General features: G+C 40.6%; 1 protein-coding gene across 9 annotated transcripts in view; it reads right to left on the reverse strand.

Moving 5' to 3' along the window:
* Positions 1 to 15,014, reverse strand: part of LOC136758451 (endophilin-B2) — a 64,585-nt gene that overhangs the window by 36,459 nt on the left and 13,112 nt on the right. For 5 of the 9 annotated variants that reach the window (XM_066712830.1, XM_066712829.1, XM_066712827.1 and 2 more), the window contains exon 2: positions 6,691 to 6,832. In XM_066712830.1, coding sequence (XP_066568927.1) covers positions 6,691 to 6,832 — 142 coding nt within the window. Of the gene's footprint in view, positions 1 to 1,448; positions 1,461 to 6,690; positions 6,833 to 15,014 lie in introns of all 9 variants that reach the window. The other 4 variants (XM_066712828.1, XM_066712826.1, XM_066712824.1 and 1 more) reach the window with 1 other exon arrangement.

Genomic DNA, 15,014 nt, shown 5'->3' on the forward strand with positions numbered 1-15,014 from the left:
ACTCCCACTTCAGAGCCAACTTTGAAGCCCAGGAAAGAAGGAGAGAGTAGTCCATAAGTTGAAATAAAAAGCTTTCCAAATTGTGTATCCTTTAAAATGGAAGGTTTGGTGCTTTTATGCGCTACACAACTTGCAAAGCGATTTAATATAATGGCATAGCAAGAGGAAGCTGTAATTGAAGTGGTTGCAGATCATCTCTCAATGGATCCAGCTCAAGAATTAAGAGTTAAGGAAACTGGACTTTTGTAATGCTGACCATCGAACATTAGAGCACAGAATGCATCAGAAAAGGACACAAAACAAAAAGAGGCAATATTTTCATCGATGTGGATATTAACCCCATTCGAGTTACAGTGAGAAATTAAACAACCCCTCCCCTCACCTCCAAACAAACAATTTATTCTGCATTTGAGGGTTGTGCAGTCAGCAGTCTGAAGTTTACTATACGAGAAATGTGAAGAAAAGGCTATAAATTCAGCCGTAAATCTCACGCTTTGACCGGCACAATGCAGTGTTGCTGCTGTTTGTCAGTGTAACCGTGTACTGAAGAGAATGTCATACCTCGGGCCTTTGAGATCTCGGGGTGCTTCTGCTTCTTATTCCTTCAAAGCTCTGTTACTCAGTTGATTTTTTATTTTATTTATCTTAACTTAAATGCAAATTTTCCAGGCTGCAACCCAGTCTCCGACAGTCCGTCCCACTTTGCTACTTTCAACGGCCTTGTGTTGAGGTGGAAGAACTCATTACAACACAATTAAAGTTTTAGAGTTTTAGAAGCAGGAGGCTCTTGTGTATAGCTAAACCTATGCAGGTGCTGTACCTTTATTGCTTTTTAGGCTTATTTGAGTAAAGGTGGATCCTTTAAAAAAGACAAGCATGGTCGTCCAGTTCCAGCAATTTAAGAAACAGACTTGCGAGTCCTGTACCCGTGAAATGAGAGGTTTGGGGCTTTTAAGTGACATATCATTGGTTATTTCCGTGCTTCAATGCAGTTGTCATCCAATACTGAAGTTAAGTGAGCAAGTGAGAGTCATGATCCACAACCTTGCAAAGCTTATAATGTCAGAGGTACTATAGTCATGTTTCAATAGATTTAATATTGAAAGGGTTAAATCAAGACTTGAGATAAACAAACAAAGGGGAAAAAAAGTGATATTCCCCTGTTTCCATTAGGAAAAATAATGAGCCCACTGTCGTTTTGGAGATCCTCAGTGTATTGAGAACCTAAGGGAACCAAGACCTGACAACTCTGCAGTACACGGTGACACCGAAGGTTTAACCTCAGCACAGCAGCAAACTGGGTGACCATTTTCATTCCCCTACACTCGATGCCCAGAACACTGAAGGGAACCAAGAACCAGCTAAACACAAACTCCTTTCTATCAGTACATGTATCCAAGGGGTTAAAACCCAACAGCACAAGGTACTGTTAAGAAATGTAGACTTACCGGTGTGATCGACTGTAGCATGGAAGATCAGAAAGTTACAGGTTAGAGTTCCCTGCTCTGACAGAAAGTGCCCTAGCTTCTTATAGCATGTTCAAGACTACAGAAGACATCTAAAGAAACCTGTGACTTGGACCAAGATGAATGTTCAAGGAATGTCTTTTTTGTAGGGATTTATGGACTCTTAATCTACATTAAAGCAAAATGTTTTCTAGGACAACACCCCGTTTTTTTTTTTTTTTTTTTTTTTTTTAAATGATGAAAGACATGTTCCACCCCCCAGAAAGCTAACTGTAAAATTTAAGATACATTTTCAAACATTGTTGTATTTTTTGGGGAAGAAAATGCATGTTAACTTGTAGCACAATGATACATGTTATATGAAAATGGCACTATGCCTAAAAAACAACTCCTGATTGATCCTTGTTCCATGACTAGATGCACTTTCCATTTTGTAATTGGATTTGGTTCTCAGATATTTATTTTAATTAATTTCTAATCCGACGCCTTTACCCAGAGTGACATGCAGCAGTCGCAACACAAACGACATCAAACATTACATGTGACAGTAAGTACAACACACAGTATACGTCCTACTTAAAGAAAACTAAAATGAGTACAAAATAACGGTTCTATAGATGCAACAACAATGTGTGCAGAGGGGTCAGAGCTGTCAAAATAACAAGGAGAGAAGGTGTTAAAGATGTATAACAGCAGAATAATGACAGTTACAGTCTGAACAATTCATGTCTTAAGCAGACACTAGAAGGTGCTCAGGGCCTCAGTAGTCCTGACCTCTGTGGGTAGGTCATTCTGGAGAAAGTTGCTCGGGAGTAAAGGAAGGGTTAAAAAAAAAAAAAAAGTGTACAGCAAGTCTTCTGGGACAAAAAGACCTGAGTGATCTGGAGGGAGTGTAAGAAAAGATGAGAGTTAGCTGGGGACAGTCAGATTAAGACAATGGTAGGCAAGAATCAGTCTTCAACTAGATACAAGTGATCTGTAGACAGTGGAGAAGAAGGGTGGAGTAGCATGGCAGAAAGCCAGAGAAAACACAAGACGAAGACCGGTGTTCTGGGTAAGCAGGAATGGATGAGTGGCTGATGAGTGTGGCCAATCAGGACAGAATAGCAGTGGTCAGGAATGTACCTGGGCCTAGAGATGTGCAGAGTAGTTGGTGAGGAAGGGGCAGAGTCTGCCCTGGAAGAAAAGGGAGATGTGTGTGTGTGTGTGTGTGTGTGAAGAGTGGAAATTGGCTGGGAGGAGGAGAGAGAGGGGTCAAGGGTGACTCAGAGATACTTGGCTGTAGAAGAAGGAGTTTAGTAGATTTCAGAAGAACAGAGATCGTCAGAAGAGCGGGAGAAATGAAGATGGGATTTAGAAAAGTTATGTTTGAGAAGTAGGAGTGCATCTAGGATGAGAGAATAGACAGGCAGGTAGAGATGCAGAAGGGGACGCAAGGGTCAGATCTGGATATCATCTGCATAGAAACAGTATGAGAAGCCATGGACCCAGAAAGGTGTAGAGAAAGAAGGAGGGATGGGTGCCTGGACAGATCCACAGGGTACACCTGTCAAGGGGGTGTTTTTCTGCTAAGGGGACAGGACAACTGCACCACATCAAAGGGACGATGGACGGGGCCATGTACCGTCAAATCTTGGGTGAGAACCTCCTTCCCTCAGCCAATGGGTCGTGGATGGGTATTCTAGCATGACAATGACCCAAAACACACAGCCAAGGCACAGGCAAGGCAACAAAGGAGTGGCTCAAGAAGAAGCACATTAAGGTCCTGGAGTGGCCTAGCCAGTCTCCAGACCTTAAACCCATAGAAAATCTGTGGAGGGAGCTGAAGGTTCGAGTTGCCAAACGTCAGCCTTCGAAACCTTAATGACTTGGAGAGGATCTGCAAAGAGGAGTGGGACAAAATCCCTCCTGAGATGTGTGCAAACCTGGTGGCCAACTCCAAGAAACGTCTGACCTCTGTGATTGGCAACAAGGGTTTTGCCACCAAGTACTAAGTCGAAGGGGTCAAATACTTATTTCCCTCATTAACATGCAAATCAATTTATAACTTTTTTTAAATGCGTTTTTCTGTCTCTCACTGTTAAAATACACCTACCATTAAAATTATAGACTGATCATTTCTTTGTCAGTGGGCAAACGTACAAAATCAGCAGGGGATCAAATACTTTTTTCCCTCACTGTAGCAATTTTTCATTTTCCTTCAACTCGAGTCATATTAAATCAAGTCAACCAAGTGTTAGTGTTTCATGGTCTTGCACCTTGATGGCAATTACAGTTTCTGTAGACCTATATACATCTTGAGATGTATTCGCTGGCTTCCTTATCCATGTTTGATCCGTTCTTCTTGCAATTAACATTCACTCTTTCAATGATGTCACATTTTAGTTTCTTCGCTCTCCTTGTTATTCCAAGCCTAAATCTTTCTATGCTTTCTTGTGTCATTCACAGTTTCTATATCATTTTTACATTAGGTGACCAGTTTTCACAACCAGTGAGCACTGGTAGTATGCTTTGATCAAATACTTCTCTCTTCAGGCAAATAGGTAATTTCCTTACTACAGCGTGCAGTTTCTTACAAATGCACTCCATACATTTTTCACTCTTCTTTTGATTTCTTTTTATCTGAATTTTCTTAGATTTAACAAAGCGCTTAAAATAACCAAAGTCATGTTTAAGTCCAGTTTTCTTGCTTGCATCTGAGAGTGCATCTTGAAATTGAAGCTGGAGGTCATCTGTTGTTTTCGCAAATATGGGAAATAAGCTTGGATTAACTTGATTCCTTTTTCTTCCCAGTCCGAACACTTCTTCCAAGAGTTGCTGTGAAGGGTTTTGGAGAGAGTGCGTCTCCTGGATGTACTCCTTTGCAGGTTTTGATCTTGTCAGTGTCTTGGTGGAGTCAGATTGTTGATGTAGCATTGTTGTAGATACAGCTCTGGAAAAAATTAAGAGACCATTTAACATTGATTTCTGAACTTTTTTTCTCAAATTTTTCCGGAGCTGTATATCTAATAGGAGTTGTATAGGTTTCATCAATGTTATGACTTCTTAGAGCTCTGATGACTGAGTGTGTACACATTGAATCAAACGCTTTCTCGTAGTCGATAAAGTGCAGGCATAGCAGAAGCTCATATTCTCTACATCTTTCCAACTCTTCTCAAACAACTTGTATATGATCCATGGTGTTATAACCACTTCTAAATCCTGCTTGGTTGGATGTCTTGAAGGCAATGTGCTAATATCTTTGTAAATACTTTGTATAAGAAGGAAAGTAGACTAATGGGCCTATAGTTCTTCAGATTGTCTCTCTCATTTATTGTGAAGGACACTGACAGTTGCATTGTTCTACATATCTAGTATTTGCTTAAATTTGAGACACTTTGTACTAAGTTTTCCAAGGAATTTTTCAGTTTCTCCTCCACCTCCTTGGACCTCCACTATGATTCCATCTTCTCCAGGTGTTTTTTTTTTTTTTTTTTTTTTTCTCATCTGCTTTGTGGCATAGCCTACTTCTTCTGGAATATACATACACCAATGCTTGATCAATTTGACACTTGTGATGTGTTCCAAATATCACTGGCCAAGGCTACAATGTGACTATTGCAGATAAGATGAATGAGTTAGACACTTAATTGTACGGATTGTCATAAATAAATGCACTGAGGTCATCTAAGTCCACTTCAAACTCATTCAACATTTTCACAACAGCCTGTGCAACTGTATTGTCATTAACAAGCTGTAGGTAAACTGTAACAGCGAGGACAGCTTTCAGTTCCGAGTCAGATTCACCGTTTAGTCCTTGCAAAAGAAACACCACATGTAACACAATCTTGGGCATCAGTCGATTCATCAGAGACCACAGACACACAGCCAGACTGTGGACTGGCTATTGACTTCCTTAAACCCACCTGGAGATACCCCCCTCCCCCCCACACTGTCACAGTACATTTAATTTAGCTTTCAAAGTCTAAAACATCACACACAGTATTTGAGCTTCAAGAAATAACATGAAATACAATATTTCGTGACCATGGCCATGCAAATTACAAACACATTAACATTTCAAAGACACCATTTATGATACTATTCGTAGTATTTACATTTTTTCTCCTGACAATTCAATTACATTACAAAGTTGGTTCCGTTTTGGTCTTCAGGCTACTGTAGTTGGAAAGGGGAGCAGGTCGTGACATCATCAGGCATGTGGTTTACACAGAAGGGAATTGCTGTGTTTGTGGCCACACTGATGTGGTATTACTTGGTATGTGGTATTACATTGCAGTCTGTGTTCAAGGTGCTCCTTACAAGCAGTGGCGATAAGTATCAGTAGCCATTACCAACCAAATTATTTAAATTGCCTAGTTTCATATACGCTGTCAAAAATCTGCTCCTGTTTCGAACACAGCAAAACTTTTTCGCTTTCGATAGGTAGCTTGTATGTCTGATTTCCTTTTTACAAATATGCAAAATTAGTTCCCCCAAATTCAAGCATACTGTGTGTAAGTATACAAAAAGTACAAAAATAGTGACATGAAAATGAAAAATGAAGTACACCTCAGATTAGTTTAATCAATAGTATGTTAGAAGTATGTCTAGCATAGGTTTAATGTATTTAAAATGTACACTTTTCACAAGGGAAGACCGGGACAGAAAAGTAATGCAGAGAGGGATATACAGCTCTGGAAAAATTAAGAGACCACTTAACATGTATTTCTGAACTTGGAGTGGTCTCTTAATTTTTTCCAGAGCTGTAGACAATCTGGAACAATCTGCACACAGAAGACTAGACCACATGTAGACTACATTTACCAATGATTCAATAGGAAAGAACAAAGATCTGAATTATCAACGTTGCATTAACTTATATAAATCATGCTCCCCCAAATTACAACTGTTGTTGCATAATTACACTGCACCAAAGATGATGCTCTCACCGAACACATTAAATGCTTAAACCTGGGGTGGGGGGTAATGTGTGTTTTACAATCAGAATGGTACAATGGTTATGTTTGAACAGGAAATGAGGAAACTGGAATGCACTGACTTTCGATATAAGGAGGTCAATGCAGCAACAGAAACAACCTGGGATGTATAAAGTCCACATTAGCTGGGACTTTCTAACCTTCTTGGTGTAACATGTTCTATAGGAAGCAGAATTCATAGGGAAAGGATTGGTCCAAAGGATGGGTGAGGGTAAAGGGTCAGGGGAGATCCAGGCAGGTCTTACTTGGGTTGGGCTGGAGCAGAACCTCAGTCTGCCTGAAGATCTTCTCGGTCCAGTTCTTGGTGCTATCTGCTCGGGCCAGCAAGTTCTCAAGGTGGGCATCCAACTCGGTCTTCTCAGCCTGGCCCAGTTTCTCCTCTGTGAACTGCAGGATGACAAACGGATCCGTTAAAGTGATGGCTGCTCTGTGGTTTAGTGGTTTCACTGTAATGCACAGTTCATTTGCACAGCTTGAACTCGTAACTCATTCAAAGAGATTTGAGTTTGATGTGGTGAATTCTGAAGTGATTCCCGGCTTCTAAAAGCCACTATTAGAGCACAGTGGGTAGAGCATCTAGCTACAGGGCCCCGGAAAAATTAAATAGCCTGCCACCCCATGCAAAGGAGACCCAATATATCTCAACCTTAAAATCCAGGATAAAGACTCTCTCTCCTTAATCTCTCCTACGCATGACTAATTATATATTTACCACCACCGATGCCTTAGCTTACCATTTGAGCAGGCAAATTAATCGATTCAGAACTGCTCACCAGTAACAATTCAAAGAAAATCTAGGCAGCTCTCTAAGTAGTGTATAATGTTTGAATTAGTTAAACTACCTCACAAACTGAGGATGACACCTCCCCCGTTTCAACCCACACAGTAAGGAGGGGGGGGGAGGGGGGGGTTAAAACGGAGAACCCATAGTTTAGCACCTTTGCCCTTAGCACCATACAGAAGGGTCAAAATGCGTCTGCTACAGCTAAACCATAGCAGTTGGCACCTCTCCACTTCCCATAAACTAACTGCCCGGCAGGCAGGCAAATCATTCAAGCCGAGGCCCAGATCATTATTTTTCTCCAAGAGATTTGTTTTTTTCTTTCCCGACTTCATTGTAAGTGTCCTTGTTGGTTTTATGTCTGTGAAATCAGTGTGACCATTTGTTAAGGGTGATTTAGCAAATGAAGATTGACTGATCGGATTGAGACTGCATAAACAAGTCAATGTATGCCAATACCTGGAACAAAATTGACTCCTGACATGTGCAAAGCAGATTAATAGCAGCCACCGTATATGATTTATGAGGGATATATCCACAACTGCACTGTCAAGTGATATAAATGACAACAGTCCAGAGAATCCATATCTCTTTGTTTACATTCGTGACTAAGATCTGAACAGCACAGCGAACATCATTCTATGCTTTAGCGATACATTTGGGACTTGGGATTTTGTAACTTGTATTTCAGTCCTCCAGCCCCAAGAGGCAAATAATGAACAAACATCTCAGTTTGTCCTTTTAATACTACAAGTTACATGCATTAGCATGTAGGTTAACAGATGACATGGCTACTAATACTTTAGTAAACTAATTAAAAATACCTTCTAGCCTTTTCATGTTGAATTGGGAAATATTTATAGAGCTTTGATCCAAAATTATTTCAAAGACATTCCACTGTGGTTTTATTTGCCTATGGTCAACATTTATCCATTTCTAATTTAGTCAGCAACAAACTATGTAACAGAATCTAACAGGTGGGCTTCCAAATGCAAACTACACATTTGTTGTAGGTTCAATATCCTTAGTGCCTCAGAAAGCTGTGGTTTAAAAGTGGTTTATTTTGGCATCAATCTTGAGTGTAGTAACTATTCTGTTTTTCCGAAGGAAGCACTACTATCCCTGCAGATTATTTCCCACCCTACTGTAGAAGCACTTGTCTCGAACATCAGATTATCAATGAAAATGATGATCTAGCTATGTTGGATGCATCCAACACGGAAGAGATTTCAGACTGCAATTGAGGACTTTGCTTAGCAGTGTAGGAACAATTACTTGGACCTTAAATGTGCATAAAACCAAGGACTTACTAATTCCCTTAATTACATTTAGGAAAATTAAATAAAAAATAACTATAGATGTGCTTCTTACTGAAAGGGTAGATTAATAGAAGTACTTGGGAACTACATTGGACTGTAAACCTCATTTTAGCCTGGGTTGTGGGCTGCTGATGAAGAAATGCCAACGAAGTATGTTCTTCCTATGCAAACTGAGGAGACTGAATGTGAACCAAACAGTCCTAAAAGCCTTTTATACGTACTTTATTGAGAGCACAGGTAGTTTAAATATTTTAGGTTTAGCGGAGTCAGTTCAGTGAACCAAAGCATGCTCATTAAAATAGTGAACCTGTGCAACAGGATAGAGGGGAGCAAACAGGAGAGTTTAAAGGAAATCTTCCAAGGAGCGGGCATGCAGGGATTGTAGATAAATTGCTAAATGATCCTACTCACTCTAAAACTGATCAATACAGACTGGTATATTCAGGGCATAGGTTTCAGTCTTGACAGTGAAAACAAAGAGCAGCCTTCAACTCGGTTCTTATGTCACTCAAGTTACTGAATGATAAATGCTAGTTTTGTTTGTTCCATTTTATGTATTTATTTCACATTGGTGTAGATGTGTTTTTTGGTGGGAGTGGGCCTGTGGATTTAGTAGCATGGCTGGTTGGTGGTGGGAGAGACAGAATGGGCAGGTAGAGGTTGTATTTTAATGGAGCCACTGGGGGAAATGCTATGGTAAAGTGTGAAATGCAAGTCTTTTAACCTGTCCTTGTTAATTCAGAGCATAGATATTTTGTAGGTATCGGTTGAGTGGGGGTGCAATCCAGTGCCACGTACTTGTCTACCGACGACGTTAATTTTATTAGCTATTGGTTTAAATCTGATCACTTACTATTTATTGCAAGCAAATATTCTATTTTGTTTGAAGTCTGTCAGCATTAACAAACGTTTAAATGACTAGTTGCATTATTCTACCTTCCAACACTGCATCTGCAAGGGCAGCAGTCTCACGTTTTCTTTAAACAAGTACATTTATTGAATGGACATTTATTAAAATAGTATTTTTCTAAACCAGTCAGAGCTATATGCATCAACGTTTTTATTTTTACTCGTTTTATTTGAGCTGGCCAAGGAGAGAATACAAAATATTTATATAGGCCTAATTATGAAATAGAAGTTCCCCTATTCGAAGCCATCATGAAAATTCAGGAGTAAACCGTTCAAATAACCGTAATAAAATTACAGCCGGGAGATTATTTCAATACAAGCACTGACTGCAGAAGAAGTTCTGGGTAAATCAATATATGTGGTGTTTCCACCCACCACAACATTTGCATAAATTAAACCGACCCTTTAATGTTTTTGTATTGAAACCATTTACCCATAATCGTAGTAAAATAAATGCATAGATAAAATCAGCAGCCCCAATAAAGCAATCTGAGAAGAGTGCACCGACTATATAAAACTATAGAGCACGAGGTAAATCTTGAACACATCTGATTCAGTCACAGATCTGCAGGATCCAACCGATCCCAATGGTGGAGCTGTGCAGATCTGTGCAGATCTGTGGAAATGCGTTACATTAACACTATCGGTGTTCTTTGATCAGATGCATCTCATGTCAGACAACGCAGTCTCAAGCAGCCGGCACAGCAAGTTGTGGGAAACACGAACGCGATCAAGTTTATTGGCAGCTGAATGCTATGAGCGAATGATATGGTAATTAGTAAATTATTCAATTTAGCATAGAAAACTTTAAAATACCGGTCCAAACCGGTCCATAAATGAATACCGGTATATCGTTTCTTACGGTATACCGCCCAGCCCAACTGCAATGTTGCAGACATAAGTGCAGAACAACCTAAGACAAGTTAACTATTACAGGGTTTCAGTCTCGGCCCTACAGAGACAGCGACTGATGGCAAACGCACATGTTGCATGTTTTCCACAAGTTTTACACAACAACTTCAGAGCTCGGCCCTGCCTGCCCAGGGAAGCTCTTGGTGTTTGTCAAGTCAGCAGCACTAAGAGGGTTGTACTCAGCTTCTTCTCAAATAACCTCCACAGCTATGATACTTGTTAACCAACAGCAGTCAAGACCAATGATGGGGGACCGCAAATGGGCTTTAATTCAGCAGTCAACCTGTATTAAATACAACTAGTCACCAATCCCTGCATGATTTTTAACAATACATTATTTCGACAAAGGCACTTTGTGCTTTCTGACGAGTCTAATTGTAGCAGCAGGTTTGAGCTACAATCCACACCGCTCTAGCACAAACTGCATTTTTCTGTTTATTGCAGTTTCTAAATCGCTTGACTGTAGGCTAGCCTACATCCTATACATCTTTATAGTACATTAAAAAATGGAAGAATAACAATAAATAAGAATATACAAAAGAACACATTTTCCACTGTAAATTAGGTACTACACTTTTGTGCTTAATGTGGTTTATAGACATGTTCTCAACCCCTCACCCATACCTCAGTCTCCTCCTGTACAAGTAATCTGGGACTGAGGGAACAGTAACCCAGCCACAGAGTCTAAAAGACAAGCTGGCACATAACCTCAATAACAGGCAGCTTCTATTAGCGCTGCAATGGGTAAACACTTCCTGTGCACAAAGAGCAGAGGAGGGGAGGCAGATGCTCGTATCAGGTTCGATCATTGTAGTCTTCATCTCCAGACAATGGAGTCAGTGGCTAAAAAACGACAAGAACTGATAATTCACCAGAGTCCCATATAATATAATGTTTTTATTTTAACCCCACCCCATTCTCCATGTCATACTGGTTAGCAGCAGGAATGTGATCCTCCATGTAATTTTTAGTGGTTGATTGGTAGTGAGAATACAGATAGCAGGCATTCAGTGGCCCAAACTCACTTTTCTAAATGATTATCAAATCATCACCATGGGGATGAGGTAGTAATTTTCCCAAACACTTAGCAGAATATAATTTTTCCAACAATGGCACCTAGAAACGTCCAATCTTATCACATATTATATCCATGCCTTTCTGCTGAATGTGTAGGTCATTATTATATACATACAGAGTTTCACTACGAGGTCTAGCCCTTCATTTCTGAAAGACCACTTTTGTAATAAAATGCATCACCGCACTATAGTCACATATTCCTGGAAAAGGGATCCTATTCAAAATCCTGTTCAGGAACCGGATCCTGGGTACAACCCTGTGAGGAATATGACTTTATTACAATCATAAAAGCTTAGGATCTCCATCAGGAATCTATATCTTATCTTAGGAGCTTTCAGGAGCCACAAAAAAATCGATTTGTCAGGTTTGTGAACAAAATAAGATCAAGGCAAAGGAATTAAATGTTATTAATTTGCCTATCAGATGCCTTTATCTAGGGCAACTTACAGACTATCACACTGTTTGTAAATCAGCATTCAGACAAGCCACCCACAACAGTTCTGCTTCTTTGGATTCCCTGGTAAGAGTCTTGACAGGAGTGTAGGATCCTTTAACATCCGTTAGGATCCCTTAACACTCCTCAGCCCTAAAAACACTACTACAAATCAATTATACAGTTAAGGTTATTCTGTGCCAAATAAACAAAGGTTAAAATAAATTAAAAGTACACATATACTAAGTGCACAAGAAGAAACAATATTAGCAATACATTACTGCTTTCCACCTCATTAACGCCATAATCCCACCGCACCGCGCTTTGCTGTGTGTTTTTAATGGGGGCATGTACGCAGTTGGCTGGGCAGCCCTGATTGGGCAGGACGGAGGTGCGCTCACTCTATTGGTTAGTAAGATGCCACATAGAGGGCAGTCATGCTTTTGCTCTGGGACACTCCCTGCATATTGTTCATATCGCATCCATATCGCAGCCCTTGCTAATCGCAATGTTTCAAATCACGATTGCGATTAAATTTCGATTAATCGTTCAGCCCTAGCAAATTACATTGATATATAATGCCAGGATCCACGATTTCTACCGGTCTTCACGCTACGGAAACACGGCGGGCTCAGAGACCCCAAGGCTTCTGCAGTGAATCAGCAGGGAACCCAACAGCCATGAATCATGTTAGCACTGCATTTCGCCCTTCAAATGACACTTAACACTACAAGCACAACTGAGCTACTGGCTCTTTATCTTAAGGGAACTAGGAAACTAGTAAACTAGTAAGCTTATGAAGGTTTCTCCCCCCCCACCCCTGAGTTACACCACAGGTTCCCAATAGTGTTACCAAGGTGATTTAATGTTCAGAGGTCTCCCTCGGCTTTTAGAGCAAGGCAGGGAGCAAGCTTGATAGACAACATTGGAGCTGCCAACGTGAAGGAAAACAAAATGTTTAAGCTCATTTTACAAAATGCAAATTCCTTGACTGCTTACAATCTACATATTTCAAATCATGAGGTCTTTTTAAACGGTTATTGTATTTTCCAGTAGGATGGCATATTACAAGAGCATACAATTACTGTAATTTCCAGCGAGACAATCACCAGCATTATCATCTTCTACCTTAGGCTGTACTGAACATAAATACAGTAAAGGGAATTCAGAAATATACCCAACATAAATATGCAACATTATAGTCTAACCAAATGCAGCAATGCACAACGCTGTTCTATTATCATATTAAGAGCCATAACTCTTTTCTGATCAAACAGAAAGGTACTGGTCTATAACTACAGTGAGGGAAAGAAGTATTTGATCCCCTGCTGATTTTGTACGTTTGCCCACTGACAAAGAAATGATCAGTCTATAATTTTAATGGTAGGTGTATTTTAACAGTGAGAGACAGAATAACAACAAAAAAATCCAGAAAAAACGCATTTCAAAAAAGTTATACATTGATTTGCATGTTAATGAGGGAAATAAGTATTTGACCCCTTTCACTTAGTACTTGGTGGCAAAACGCTTGTTGGCAATCACAGAGGTCAGACGTTTCTTGTAGTTGGCCACCAGGTTTGCACACATCTCAGGATGGATTTTGTCCCACTCCTCTTTGCAGATCCTCTCCAAGTCATTAAGGTTTCGAGGCTGACGTTTGGCAACTCGAACCTTCAGCTCCCTCCACAGATTTTCTATGGGATTAAGGTCTGGAGACTAGCTAGGCCACTCCAGGACCTTAAAGTGCTTCTTCTTGAGCCACTCCTTTGTTGCCTTGGCTGTGTGTTTTGGGTCATTGTCATGCTGGAATACCCATCCACGACCCATTTTCAATGCCCTGGCTGAGGGAAGGAGGTTCTCATCCAAGGTTTGACGGTACATGGCCCCGTCCATCGTCCCTTTGATGCGGTGCAGTTGTCCTGTCCCCTTAGCAGAAAAACACCCCCAAAGCATAATGTTTCCACCTCCATGTTAGATGGTGGGGATGGTGTTCTTGGGGTCATTCCTCCTCCTCCAAACACGGCGAGTTGAGTTGATGCCAAAGAGCTCGATTTTGGTCTCATCTGACCACAACACTTACACCCAGTTCTCCTCTGAATCATTCAGATGTTCATTGGCAAACTTCAGACGGGCCTGTACATGTGCTTTCTTGAGCAGGAAGACCTTGCGGGACCTGCAGGATTTCAGTCCTTCACGGCGTAGTGTTACCAATTGTTTTCTTGGTGACTAAGGTCCCAGCTGCCTTGAGATCATTAACAAGATCCTCCCGTGTAGTTCTGGGCTGATTCCTCACCGTTCTCATGATCATTGAAACTCCATGAGGTGAGATCTTGCATGGAGCCCCAGACCGAGGGAGACTGACAGTTATTTTGTGTTTCTTCCATTTGCGAATAATCGCACCAACTGTTGTCACCTTCTCACCAAGCTGCTTGGCGATGGTCTTGTAGCCCATTCCAGCCTTGTGTAGGTCTACAATCTTGTCCCTGACATCCTTGGACAGCTCTTTGGTCTTGGCCATGGTGGAGAGTTTGGAATCTGATTGATTGATTGCTTCTGTGGACAGGTGTCTTTTATACAGGTAACAAGCTGAGATTAGGACCACTCCCTTTAAATCTCAGCTCGATACCTGTATAAAAGACACCTGGGAGCCAGAAATCTTGCTGATTGATAGGGGATCAAATACTTATTTCCCTCATTAACATGCAAATCAAATTTATAACTTTTTTGAAATGCGTTTTTCTGGATGTTTCTGTTGTTATTCTGTCTCTCACTGTTACAATACACCTACCATTAAAATTATAGACTGATCATTTCTTTGTCAGTGGGCAAACGTACAAAATCAGCAGGGGATCAAATACTTTTTTACCCCTAACTGTAGCTCTATTTATCAATAGTCTCTTCACTTATATGCAGCCAAAGGGACTCAACACTATATTAAATTATGTGGCAGTGTACCCTTAAGAACATATTCTGGATGGACAGGGGTGTGGACACCTTACACCAGCCAAGCAACAGGATGTGAATAATTGAACAGCAGGTAAGCCATATGTGAAGAACACATTGCACATGGTTTCTAAGCGGTTCACTGATCCTGATTGTGTCTGTGTATACTTGGGGTTGTGTGTATATTATGGCTGT

The sequence above is a fragment of the Amia ocellicauda genome, chromosome 9, assembly GCF_036373705.1.
Source record: "Amia ocellicauda isolate fAmiCal2 chromosome 9, fAmiCal2.hap1, whole genome shotgun sequence".
Lineage (NCBI taxonomy): Eukaryota > Metazoa > Chordata > Actinopteri > Amiiformes > Amiidae > Amia > Amia ocellicauda.